Source organism: Formica exsecta, unplaced genomic scaffold, assembly GCF_003651465.1.
Source record: "Formica exsecta isolate Colony F162 unplaced genomic scaffold, ASM365146v1 scaffold672, whole genome shotgun sequence".
NCBI classification, from domain to species: Eukaryota; Metazoa; Arthropoda; class Insecta; order Hymenoptera; family Formicidae; genus Formica; species Formica exsecta.
Genome location: NW_021853436.1, coordinates 162,353 through 177,143, shown reverse-complemented (window position 1 = coordinate 177,143; position 14,791 = coordinate 162,353). Strand labels below are relative to the sequence as shown.

At 35.7% G+C, this 14,791-nt stretch overlaps 1 protein-coding gene across 1 annotated transcript in view; it reads right to left on the bottom strand.

Annotated features, from left to right (window-relative positions):
- Positions 1-1,564: 1,564 nt before the first annotated feature.
- LOC115243046 (glutamate receptor 1) overlaps positions 1,565-14,791 on the bottom strand; it is a 70,930-nt gene continuing 57,703 nt past the window's right edge. Inside the window, exons 12-16 of the mRNA XM_029819720.1 lie at positions 12,454-12,652; positions 12,090-12,334; positions 10,139-10,385; positions 9,759-9,833; positions 1,565-6,489 (exon numbers count right to left, since the gene is read on the bottom strand). Coding sequence (XP_029675580.1) covers positions 6,415-6,489; positions 9,759-9,833; positions 10,139-10,385; positions 12,090-12,334; positions 12,454-12,652 — 841 coding nt within the window. The 3' untranslated portion in view covers positions 1,565-6,414. The remainder of the gene's footprint in view (positions 6,490-9,758; positions 9,834-10,138; positions 10,386-12,089; positions 12,335-12,453; positions 12,653-14,791) is intronic.

The window sequence follows — 14,791 nt, the reverse complement described above, 5'->3', positions numbered from 1 at the left end:
ATGTAGAGAATATATGCAATCTTCTTGTTTATAAAATAAAAATTTTATAATTGATATATTTTATTCTGCGATATAAAAAAACGAGCACGGGGACACGATCGATAAATTACATACTTGGACGGTTTAAATTATCGCGACTGATGTTTATCGATGATCGTATCGTGTGGCGCATATATAAAAATCTCGAAAGCCGTCCTGACTCGCGATTGGTCGCTATCGATCGAAAGCCCGTTATTAGCATCTGAATGAGACAGGAGCAAAATCAGTTTGAATCCGGTTCAACGATGAAACGGTGGGCTCATCGATCACTAGCTATTTGACTGAAATAATTCGAATGCAAATGCATCGAACCAACGACGGCCCCGGAATCTTTACTGCTTTTGGTCTCGCGAACTAAACCAAAGATCCGGCAAAGAAAATTAGCTAGGAAACGCGAAGCGATATCTCTACGATATCCTTAGCCATAAAGAAGGATTTGATCGCTTCTGCTGAACTTCTTGAAACGCTTTTCAAGAATGAGGTCACCCGGTTAGCATACCAATGCGGTTAGCATACCAATGCGGCTGGACTTTATATATTTGTGTAAAATATTTTACTTTCTGAATCTTAAAAAATAATGCTATTTATGTGATCATGTGGTAAAAAAATAAAATTATTTTTAATATAGATATCTATAAAGGACACGTATACATTGAGAATAACATATTTTATATAAATAAATTTTGATTTAAATGATCGATTTAAGTTTTTATTTGTGTATATCAAAATTGTTAAGAACTGTAAACATCATTCGTAACATGTCTTAAATGGAGAACAGTTATATTTTAAAAAAGAATATTTTAACGACAGAAAAATATTTTACAATGATTTAATCTAGACAACAAGCAGCAGCAAAAATGTGTAGAAATTTTTATCTTCTGAGTTTTTATCTAAATTATTAGATACAATTTAGCAATTGCCATTTAAAGTAGCCTTGGTGCCCTATTTGTTCGTTAATGAAATACTAACTTCTTGCGCGCGTTAAAAGTCGATGTTTTTGAAGTTCTACAAAGAAAAAGTGACATAAATGTGTTAGTGTAAGAAATTCAATTTTTATGAAATTGTGTTAGAATACCGCGATTCGCCGATAACTAAGTTACGTTCTCAGTATTCCTCCATGATGAAAAACGTAATTGCCGTCATGTAAGTTAATAAACTATGATGAATTGTATAAAGTGCAAAGCTGACTGCGAGACAAGGCTCCATATGATTAATGGCGGGTATGATAATGCATTATTTCGCATTCTTGGTGTAGATCGTAGCAGAATTACCTGACTTGCTAGAAAATACGTTTTCATAAATTGCGATATAAGATAAAAATACGAATTATTTATTAACTTAAATGTTGCACAAATAAAAATTCCGTTATCTATAACAAAAAAAAATTAATTGTTTTTAGGAAATTTAATTGAAGCTGTTTATTAATAAAAGAAATTGGAAATATATAGCACTCTTTCGCTTTGAAATAAGAGGAGATGAAGTAGGATAGATCGGGATCAGTTTGGCACATATGTTACATATTACATTTAAATAAACGATCCTGTATTGTGACAAATTTGATTGGTATACAATGGTTTACAAGGGAGTCGATCGTATCACGCCACGGGATGGCACGGGGGGATAACGAAGTATTGAATCGAAGGTACAAGCGTAAGTGGAATGCAGCGATGAATGAAAGCGCAAACTGGAAGACGCTATTTTTCTCTCTTTTCCCCCTTTCCCTTGCCGTTGAAATTCTTATTCTCTTGCGCGATCTCGTTCCGTCTACGTGTCAACGCTGCGCTTGTCGATGCAAGAAACGTGTTTTTTTTTTATGTTTTTCTTGTTACGTGGATATATCTACAGACATTCTGCTCGACATAGAGTTCAATTCTTGTATACTGGGGGCATCTTGTCCCGAAGATATCATAGAGTCCGTTCTTGTAAATTGTATACTTTGACGAGTACGGCAAGTGCATCGAGCAAAATGAAATATTCGTTCAGTATCATCGCGACGTATAAAACTGGAGATTAATTTGTTGAGTATTGCGGAACGTCCCCGAATATTTCCTGCTCCCTGGGAAATCGGAGCAACACATAAGCACACAATTATACATGTAAACGTAATCAAATAGTTATACACGAAAATGCAAAACTCTCTGTCTCTGCACGTCTCCTCTGGATGATAATTTGGATAAACAAATGCGAATACAAGTTTCTGCAACGATCATTAGCCGAACTGATCGATTTATTTCGATCGGATTCACCATCTGGATCCAAATAAAATTCCAAATAAAATTAAAAATGTTTGAGAATATCTTGAGCCATCCATTGAAGACGTGTATCGTCGAGTCTCCGGTGCAGGGACGAGGGAAATCCGGTGGGACATCCATTACATTGCATATTCGCGCGCGGTTTTGTGGCTCATACATGCAACTTTGCATTGCCAGATTTGTTACATTGCTTCGCGACGTTTTTTTTTTTTTTTTTTTTTTTCGTCGTGAGTTCGGAGATATAGAAAAAAGTGTCACGATGAACATTAACACGAGAAACGTTAACGATAACGGACGATCGGGACACGTCGATGCGATTGCACGGCGCGCCGACGGTTTTTCGATTATCTTAAATCACTCGCGCATACACGTGATTGCGCGATATACACTTGTTAGTTAATCACATTGGGCATTCGATATATTCTTGGGATGGTTTCTATTTTCGCTCGACGCTCGATCCCTTTTGAAAACTGCCACCTTGTAACATCATTATGCACGACGTTTATCATTATCCTTGCTTTTCTTTGAACGATTTAATATCCGACGCATTATCTATCGCTTTATTAATCGGTGATAGATAACAATTATTCGTAATAAGAAAGTCTGACGATATGATAGATTGATCGCTTTCGACGGCCGCCACGAGTAAATCTTTTTTTCTACGAAAGGATATAATTTACATTTCGGGATTATATTTCAATTAGCACGATTTTTTTTTAATTCTTGCAATTGTTTTTGCACTGGATTCGTATATATTTTAGGCAAATGCAATAGAGATACAATACTTGAGAGATATTTTAAAATATAGTAATTGATTTTATAACGATTTTGAATCATGAACGATATCAATGTACAAAAGTTTTTAGATATACCTTATCTTTTTTCTTAAGAAATAAACTCTCAAATTATTATTTTATTGTTAAATCGTGTTTATCGAATACATGAAACAGAATGACGAATTTGCCGCGTGTAAACTTTCAATGATCGCAAGACGCAATGTAAAATGATTTCGCAACAAATTGGTAATCCGATGGTATTTTGCGATATTTACACGGGAATTGGAAATGTGCATTGCGTACCGCAATTCGAGCGCGTATTTGTATGGGCGAAGCGCACCTCGAAAAAAGGAAAATCAGCTTTACACGTGGCGGCTCGTAATTTGGCTTCCGATTTCCCCCGCCGTCACGTCCGACACTGTGGCGAGCTAAATTGTGGTTATTTTTATATGCGACATGCGTCCCCGAGCGTTTTAAAATTCAGCACGATTCTAATTATCGATTAAGCTTGTACCGTAAAAACGATGCTCCTACAAAGTCTGTTTCGCAGTTGCTTCATTTATTTCATCGTTAAAATTTATGCGTCAATTTGTCGATGTTTCGTCGACAAATATATTGTTGAACGTGTATGCAGGAATTAATCTGAAATACGATCAACGCGAGATTGTTTGTGTGAATTTGATCCTCTTGTATCTAATATCGAATTATTCGTATACGCGTACTACGCCGTTGAAATAAACAATATCCCGTGTATGTGAAATATATTCGGTATTTTAAATGTTAAATAATATTACTGTACATTCAGTATTCGAAATTAAAATATTTTAACATCACGATATCTATAACAATTTTTTGATTACTAAGTGCTATTTAAATAGTCAAGAAAATAAATTGTACATGTCTTATAAACATATAACAGCTGTTAGATTTGTCGATTAATATTTTTTTTTCTCGTGTTGATATCAGAGCTCTCTTTTCCTTTCACATATTATACAAAATGGCACATTATTGTTTTGAAATAGCTGTGAGCACCGAACTCCGATCGATAAAGTGTTAAAGACGGTTCACGTAATCACAATCTCCTTAAGAATGTACATATTTGCAGTGTGCCTGTCGTAGATAATGTAGCGTCGAACTATATGGGCGGGAGATATCGTCTCTTGGCACGAAACCAACATGATCGTAAACGTCGTTTCGCGAACCAGATCGCGGCGATCCGTCGACGCACGGTAAGTTCCATCGCGAGACGGCTCTGTGAAGACGATAAGAAACGAGCGAAACGAGAAGAGCGGGATACTTGTATCCATCTATCGATCCAGACCGGCGCGATCTGACGCTGTTAGGTACTTATATAACGCGTTTACACGATTAAAATCCATACGTTCCACACGCATTCCATTATCATGACACTCGCACATTCGTATTCTCAATAAACGTCTATAAGTATGTATATTTATATTTGCAATTTATATTTATATATATATATTTATATATTTATATATTATATACTATATTTCTCGTTCTCGCGCAACACTCACGCATCGATGCGATTGTACGCACCCGTCTCTCTCGGTTAAAAAACTCATGTGAGACTCCGCCGTTTGCGGCGCCAGACTCCACTCTCGCGCATTGCACAAAATAGTTACCCCCTTATTACACAGTAATCGGTAATCGTAATTTATATATAATAATTATTATAATAACTAGTAATAATAATAAGAATAATAGTTGCGTCGTCGTCACGATCGACAGTCTCTTTTGGCACGTGACGTTTTAATAATAAACTCGCGACGGCGGACTTTCATCCACCGATCGCGATCATCTTTTTTATCTTTCACCCGCGAACGCCGTTTTATCTCATCGCGCGTTCCTTTTCGCTTGTTATATGGCAGTAAGTGTGTAGTTCAAGTTGCTGGTTGCACATGCACCTATCCCAGGACCATCATTATACTATCGCAATCGCGACTTCATCGTCGCCGATGGTGAATCCGTTTTTTTTCTTTTGTGTTTTTTATTTTTATTTGATTCGCTCGTGGATATTTACAATGTACAAAGGATTCGGTCGCGACAGGAATTTTCGTTTCCATTCCTATCGCCGCTGCAGATCAGCTTTAATCGAAGCTTGGGAAATACTTTAATTATATGTGTGTCCTCGAGCGACGAAAAGTTCCGCCGATTTATGAGGATGTGGCTGCCCATTCTTCAAATCTGAAGCTCATGCTTCGATATATTTTCTAAACTGATTTATTTGCTTTTTTCTTTTTGGTAAATATTAAAAATCTCGAGATATTAGTTTATAATAAAAAATGTGATAATAATACTAATTTTTATAAAACAGTACAATATATTGTATAAAATTTGAATTTGGAATGTATGTTGTCACATTTGTAAAAAGTGGCGTTTTTGTGATCGGCCAATGCTCTATTTTCCGTGGATGAAAAGATTCGTAGATAATTTTTTGAATTATATATATATGCTTCAAAGCGCGTGAAAAAGACAATAGTCGCCGATGGTAATGTTTATAGTTTTCGATACGATTTATTTCACATATCGACCCTGCTGTCAGTCATCAAATAATCCGAAATCTCGAGTAATGCAACGTTGGTTTTTCGCAATTCGAACATGCCGATAATCCAATTATCATCTGCATAATTCTGTATTAAAATAATCGCCTTCCAATATTTATTAGAGGAACTAGAGTCTCTTAATTTCTCTCTAAGTCGTTTAAATATAACGCATCATCCATGGAGATGGCTACAGGATCATTCAATATTGCGTTAAAAATATTACAGCACAGAGAGACAATTTTTTCGTTTTTTCGATTTCTTAGAATCATACAAAATCTTATAATTATTGCTCTATAAAAATATCAGTGTTTCCATGTTCCAATTGCTTCATTACTCGAGTTGGGATTATTCTGAAAAATTTCTGGGCAATATTGCGGGAAGAAAGCTACCTCGTCATGGCTCGAGTGCGTTCGAATATCTCAGCACAGCGATACTCCAACACCTAAGATCATCATAACGGGAAGACGCCGATCATTGCCTTTGTTCGTTTTGACATTTACGTGATGTATTCCGGCTTGTCGTTGAGGCCGGACCAGTGTCGTGGCGACGCCGGCGTCCAGGGTACCGCTACATCAAGCGCCGCGATGCTGAGCTTTCGCTGAAAAATGTACTTCGGGCTCTTCTTTTTCGGGCTCTTCGGTGGTGATTCCGCGAAGGTCACGCTCCTCCGTGGTCTCCTGGGCGGCGGGGGTGGCGGCGGGGGTGCCACCAGCGGTGGCGGCGGGGGTGTGGGCAGCGAATTAGCAGGCGATCCGTCGCTCGGGCTCTCCAGGTAATGATTTACACCTGGGTATGTGTATTGCTGTGTACCTGGTCGCCCTCGGTATTCCCAATCGCGTTTGCTGGAGCGTAGTACTGGAAATTTCAATGTCGATGTTTAGGTAGCGTTAGGCTCGTTTGAGCTAATACCCTATCGCAGTTTCTCGATTATCACTAGAGACCGGTTATATGTGGATTACATTTTGAATTAAAATAATAAACAGAGTATAACTTTTTTTCTTTTAATCTTTTTTAAAACACTGTCTTATTTTTTTATTTTTATGTATTCGATTTGTTGTGTAGAGATTCTTTTTTCTAAAAATAAAATTTGGATGCATTGGTTACTTTTTCCCATTAGATTTTTTGAATAATAATTAACGTTAATATGTTATTATAAATTAAGAATCTTAATTAATGCAAATACTGACAGTTTTAATAACCGATCGTGTTTGAATAATCTGGAAACTGAACTATATGCGATGGTATACTAGCCCAGACATACACATTGACAAAAGATAAGAATTTTATATGTGACAAAATTTTCGGCGGTGGTTCATGACAGAAATTATGTGTAAAACTGCAAGATTATATAAGTGATTTTTCTATCGTGAATGAGATCTATTATTCTACATCTTCCCTTTTTCAATTCAGATTTTGCAACGTATGACTTAATGCCATTAGCTACTATGCATCTCTAATTTAGTAGATGTAGGTGTGCGGATATTTTATTCTTGTTTGCAATAGCAGTTACTGTGCCACTGATGTAAACTCGGGGTTTATCCACACAATTTTTCGTTTTAATTTTTTTGAAATAAATACCGGATAAAGAAATTGAAAGCATACGACCAGTTATGTTATGGGGATGAAATTATGAAATATTGTGTCACAGTTTTCCACGACAGAAGTATCTACGCATAAACGAATTTTTCTTTGTCTTGTTTCTCTCTTGTGGATGGGCGATCGATCGAATACATAAAACATAAAGAAATAACAAAGTGACCCCGAATTCACGCTATTTATATATTTATCACACTCGTCTGTAATTTTGCATAATAAATTTTAAAAAAATGCTATGTGCCGGGTGTTTGCTGTGATTTATTCGAGAAATTTACTCATGTCATGTCAAACGAGCGCGAGTGATCCTAAGAGAAAGATCAGAACCTCGATAAAGGAAGCACTAAGCGAGTAAGTGTGGAGAAAAATTTGGGATAAAGAATGCGAGTTTGACAGTACACGTAAGATAATCGACTGACGTATAAACGGAGATTTTACAGTCATATCTATAATAGTACTATAGTAACATTTATACTGATGCTATTGATAAAATATTAAACTTTATGGTCAACTTTATCAATCTTCCTCGAGACACATACTTTGTCAAATTTCTAGGTTTTATTTTTAAGTCGTTAGAAATGAATGTATTAATTTGTAACATCCATTAGTGAATATTTATTGCTTATTAACATACACATATATTAAAGATTATATTTGCGGAAGATTGTTAAAATTGGAAAACAAACTTTAATATTAAGCAGCTGCGAAAAATTCGAGAGAAAAGCAGCTTTTTTGCATAGGTATATATATTCAACTAGGTACTATTCTTTTAAAGAGGAGCGCAAAGGATACACCGTGCAGACATATCCACACACTGACGTAGCAATGTAGGGAGATAAAAAAAAATCTGAGATCTTCAAAAAAATTTCCTGCGGAGCTCTTGATGCACCATGGTCCCTTCAGTGTCATACCTTCGGCGCGAACGTAGTCAAAGTTGGTACCTCCGCAGCCAGTACTCGTTTCTTCCCGCGCTGTGAAAGGAATCAGTGTTACAAAAGATAGGAAATTCTGTGAAGATCTCAAGATTTTTTTAAGTCCCTACTTATTTCTGTTTCTTTTTCTTTATATATGTACATATTTATGCAAACTTGTATAAGAGCTAGTAATATTAATAAGTCATTCTTATTGCATAATATAAATTCAATATATATCACTAAAATTATTCATGGTATTTTTCAAGACTAATTACTAGTTTAAAATGATTTACAAAGAAAAGTATGTATATGTGTATAACGAACATCGATTTATCCCTCCTCAAAAGACGGATAACATTTCAGGATTTGTAATGGTGATGTGATTTAAAGCCAAGCCGCGACTATATCATGCAAAAGCTTCCAACGCAGAAAGCGAAAGAGAAAGAGAAAGTGAGAAGAGAATATGCAATAGAATTAGGAGAAAAAGCAAGGTGTGCAAAGTGGGATTAAAATTAAGGGCGAGAGTACTCACATATGGTCCCGGGAAAGGCGCATGCATCCTCCGTCTAACTCTGCAGTCCGTACCACTAGAGAGACAAAAACCCAAAGTAGAACGAAACGCAAACGCAAACGAGCAAATTTTTACGCCCCCCTCCGTACGTCCACCGAGTAGAAGAGAGAAACAGAAAAGAGCGCAATACATCCAGCCAGCTGCACATCGCACGCACGTACGCATACATATGTAGATATATATATATATGTACATACATATATATGTAATAATATATGTATGTCAATATATATATATGTATCGATCGGTCACTCTCAGTCCTCCGGTCGATCGTTCTCTTCGACACTGAGGCTGAAACTCTAGGACATTAAATGTAGCCAGTTCGACTCCGGCGTAACTAAACGACAGTGTGTGTCAAACGTTTACGCTGCTAACTGCATGCCAAGCGTACTCTATGTCGTTCATCTATATGTATAAATATAATGTATTGGTTTCGTACATGTATATATGCGTATGTATAATGTACGATGCTCTTGTTGCGAATGTATGTTTTATGATATACATCAATACCTTTGGTTCGAGACCGAAGTAATTGCGCGACGAGACGCACCGCCGATCGAGAGCTCTATGCACCGGGGTATCTTTCTTCCTCTTATAGAATTAATGCAATAGTTAAACAAAGAATTCAATAATTAGTATGTAATTTGATAGAGAGATATTTGTCTGTTTGTATCGCAGCGATAACATACAGCTAATAGTTTGTTTAATGCTAATTACATGTTCGTATGATATATTGAGTCAACTATGCGCACAATTTTGTTATTATTATTAATCGCAGCAAACACAATACTTGCTACATTTAATTTACCGAGCAATTTGATACGCGCATGTAATATTAAGTAAACGTTTGAGCGCAGCAGGAAGCAAATATCGTTATAAATGTCGTTAAATGTTATCTGTTTTATGTGCTTAATGTAATATTGTTTTATTTTCTTTGGATCGGCGGAACGTTTAGTCGAAGCGTCTCTTGCCAAACAATCTCTACTGATACCGTATGCGAATATGCATATGCGAATATAATAAAAAATTTGATTATTATCACTTACCCGTCCATTGTCGAAATCGCGACCACCACCGATGGTTAATCGTGCTTTCGCCTTCATCGCGTCTGACAGTGGTATCTAAAAAAGAATGGCATTTCATGTAAATGATATATAATCTTTCTCTTTATAAAAGTTTTGCGATTTCACAATTATTCAGTGAGATTGTTGAATTGGCATCTAGATCTTATAAAAAATATAGTCAGCATTATAATTATATAAACTATAGACCATCCATTTTTAAAAGAAAATTTTCTATCGCGTTGCAAAAAATTATTTTTTAATTTAATAACTTAATTTGTCTGAGTTTACCTTGTTTTATGATAAAGTATATATAAGAGGAGTGTATAAAATTATATCCCCTACGTTTCACGGCATCTCATTACCTTCGCTCTTGTCGCTTCTGTGTGCGACTTGTAGCAGAATTCCAAGAGAGCTACGGCGAGCGCCAGAAGGAGACCACCGATGAGAATATAAAATATTCCCGCTACGTTGCTCAGCGATAATTCGTTTCTGGTAGCATCTGGCTTATCACCGTGCCTGCATTCTGTCCTTTCGTACCACCATCGTTCGACTAGCTTCGCCAGTTCTCCATTTTCCTTCAGTGACAGCACCGCCAAGTTTATGGGATCCCTGTCACCGTCAAGTTTATGGAATCATATCATCGTCACATGAAAATGCCATCAAATATATGCTACACGAGTTGCGGAGAAAATATCGTAATATATGAAAATGTGTTATTTTTATAATAAAATTTCCTATCAGGCATCTTTGCCATATCAGATATATCAGAGTACGAGATATGTACGATCAAAGTACCATCTAATTATGCGCAAATAAGTAATCGAAGAACAATGGCAATCGAAGTATAATGGCAATGCGTCTAACAAGATTTGTTTGGAAAAAGTTAGGGAGGAAGTTTCTTTAATTATAAGGTTTTCGAGGAATATCGGTTCTGTAAAGTTTTTGCTCCAATCTACAAGAAGAAGTAGAACAACGGTAGACGTTGGAAAATAAGATTAAAATGAAGTCACAATGCATTATCTGTCGATATGTGTATAGACATAATAAAGCTGCTGTTTGCATACTGCCTCCAATTACCTATTCGCTGTTGCTTCAACGATCCAAAGACGGCGCGTGAGCCGCGGGGGCGAGATCGAAACGTTACACGAAACGTCAAGGGTCGCGCGGTTAAAAAATCAATAACATGCAAATTTGCGCGTATTACCGTCGCAGCGGCACTTTTACTCTAGTCACATTATAAAAATTAAAATAACAAATATTTATTTATATATTTTTTTAATATGTTTAATTACAGAAAATTGAATTGTAAGAATATGATTAGAGTTACAACGTAAATTTTATTCCTGCACTTGTAAAGTTTCAGTAGATTAACATACTGAATTTCATTGTTTGATTTCATGATTATATGTATCCAAAAAATAAGAAGGTAAAGAGAATATCATATTTTGAAATCCTGCTTATTTGAGAAGCCAATAATTATTAACCAATAAATTATAAAATTAATAAAACATAAAATCATCAAATTATAATTAACATCATTATTTCAGTAAAAAGATTAACTAAAAAGAATTACTGCGGGGCTAGTTTTGCTTAAGAAAATATAAAATTGGTAAATGTAAAATGAAAGAGCGAACGCATCTGGCTTGTACAGAAAAAGTCGGGTTGTGTTAACACGCTGTCGAAACATGATACGAAATGGTGTTGGTCGATGGTAAACGTGTTCCCTAACGGTTAATGGCATGGAAAAGAGGGTACGAGTTTTTCTATGCTAATTGCGCGTAATGATGTGCGATAACATTCCGAACACGGCGGAACGAGGAGCAAAAAGCTTTGAAAGAGACAAAGGCAAAGTGTTCGCATGAAAGAGTGGTAAAGAGAGAAAATGTACTAGAGGATCTCTGTTTCACCATGATGACTACAAAACCACCTTAATTATCTACTCTCTCTTGTTTGTTCGACGAAAATATATCAAGTGTCTTCTCTGCCACCGCCGTCTGACGACAAGCGGCAAGTAATTGTTAACGTAGGTGTAAAATTATTTCGACGGAGATCAAACTATTAATTCATACTAATTCGTGCAACGAGTTACTACGAGCTTATCGTGCTAGAATATTGATGACGATATACAAAGAAAGAAAAAAAATATTGCATTTATAACAATCATTATTAATTGAAATTGTGATCAATTAAAATTTTTTTTGGTTTTTTTTGTGCTTCATAGTATCTTAATAAAATTTAAAAGAATGAAAATAATAACTTTTATTGACGTTTGTTAGTATTATGTGAGGCTTCAATTATATGCGACTACCTTACCTGAGAGGGGATCCTAAGGGTGTCGCGACGCCGAATCCCTTCGCATCGAGATTTCTTCCGACCTTCATTGTGTCGCAGGGCTCCCTCTCGTTGATGTAGTCATTCGTCGGGCTTTCGATTAAAAGTGCGTATTTGCCCTTACTCGCTCTCACTCTTTGTATTCCATCCTCGTACGATTTTACGAACACGTGCTTCCGCGAGTTCATGAACTCCCACATCTTGCTATAGAGACCGATCTGAGATTTCTACAAACAAATGAGGAAAACGTGAAATGAATGTCAGTCCGATTGCTAAATGCGCATTAAAATTTAATAAACGCTCGTGATATGGAATTACGTAAGAGGCATTGCTCGTAAATACTCACTCGAAAAAAATCCATCGTAGCGCCATGAGCGAGAGTGCCATACTGGATTTCCGTCTGCGCCGCTAAATCCTCGGGTGAGTTAATTGGCGTGACCATTCTCTCGATGGTTAAAAATGCAGCGAGATTTGCGGTGTAGGAGCATATTAAAATCAGAGTGAAAAACCACCAGACGCTACCGGCTATGCGGCCAGATATGGATCTGTTGATCAAATTATTCGGAGATTATAATTTTAGAACAACCAAATAACAAACGGTTATAGTAAACGTAATATACATGTATATAGCACACAGAATATGATATATAGAGACTTAAATATTTAGTAAAGTTCCCACATAAAATTCCTTCTTTCATTGTAGTGAATTTAAACGCAACGCGTGTGTATCATGATGCTAATTTAAAATTACATAAAGAGCATTTATTTTATTTGTCTGTCACATATCTTAGACATGATCATTCTTCCAATCTCGCTGCAATCAAAATCGTAGACAAGATACTCGCGAATAAAAAATTTGATGGAGATCCTTAATTATGTCTACTCATATTGGCTTAAATCGGATCTGCGAAAGATAAGCATCAAGAGTGGGCGAGAGAGTGACCGAAGGAGAAGAGAACGAGAAACATAGGGAAGGAGGGCAGGAGGGATGGTGGCCACTTGCGCGGGTTCCACGAAATTTACAATTCATATCGCCGCCACGCGAATATTTAAACCATTAATCAAGAGAGCTAGTAGAATGGGGTGGTGCACTGGATACAGCCAAATGTAAATTAATTGAGACCCAGTTTCGGAGTGACCATGCGGTCTGCTTCGCGTAAACGACAAAACGCGCGCGTTCACTTTTGTCGCGACTCTATAGGAATGTATGCAGTTTTGTGAGACAGTGTTCCCCAACCTGCGAATTTTATGTTATATTAGAATGTCATAGCACTAATATTATCAGACTGCAAAAACAATAATAAAAAATTTAAAAAAATAGAAATTAACATACTATTATTTTATTTGGAATTTAACTGAAGTAAAAACGAATGATAATATAATATTATTTGTTTTGCTTTTAAATAAATCTGATAAAATAAGTGACAAGTTATTATATTCTTAGCACATATTGTCCAAACTATTTTAAAAGTGTAAGAGTAGAATGCAAATAAAGAAACATTATCCAAGAAAAAAGATATTTAAATTTTAATAAAAAGTGCAAACATACATTTGATATATAAAACTAACAAATGCATTATGCATATTAATTGCGTGTATATATTAGATACTTGAAGAAAAATGTGATATACATTTTATCATGTATGCGCAATATGCTCTAAAGCACAATATAACACTGTCACGTGAATGTTCTATTCATGCTGGACTTCCCTATCCAGTTAGAATGTTTTGAATATGCGAGCAAATTATGCTTTGTTTATAGATGTGGCACTTGTCTGCAGCCTGAAGTGTTTGCTCGAAATCATTATCTAACCTGCAGCGTTATATGCCAAGAAATATATATAGTCGGGGACGTTTCAAAGCAACGCTAACTATATGTCTCTGAAAACGGTAACTTTTGTGCATCAAGAATTGTCATAAGACTGAAATTCAAGAAAATTGTGATATATATATATATATCTCAGAACATATAAGTCTCAGACACTTTGAAGGATAGTTAATTTAAAAATGTAAAATTTTTCAAGCTATAAAACAGCCAAAAGAAATCCTTCTCTTTGGTTCTTTAATATACTCAACTTTCACAAAGACCATTTCCATAATTTATAACTCCTTAATTAAAAGAGAGAAGAATTTCTCGACTTATCTTACTATTTCTTACTTGATTTATTTATTGTTAACTCTTTGACATATTATATATGATATCTTTTGGTTTCCTTTTAAATTTATAAAAAGATGTTTTTTAAATTTTTCTCAAACTCATTTGAGTGATGATTGGTTTATCGATCTTACTAAACTGATATTATGGCATTGACTAAATATTTCTCTGAAAACGCGCGCGGATCGACGTATAACTTTACAAAATCAAATTTGATACGATACATATGGAAAAAGATTATCGCGTAAAATAAAGCATGTGAAATAAAGTATATGAAATAAAGCTTGCTTACAAAGCATTAAAGGATGTGCAAATAAATACGTGGTCGATAAATGTCTGGAACTTTTACACGTGCAGTACACTTTATTCAAACGAGTCTGGTCTCGCGCGGCCATAATCGTTCAACGATTATGAAGCCAATCTAAATTACGCGCTTCACGATAAGGCAATTTTATTGCAAATGTCATTCTGATCTTTTTATTCTGCAAATTGCATATACAAATTTAAAATTAATTTATATATATATATA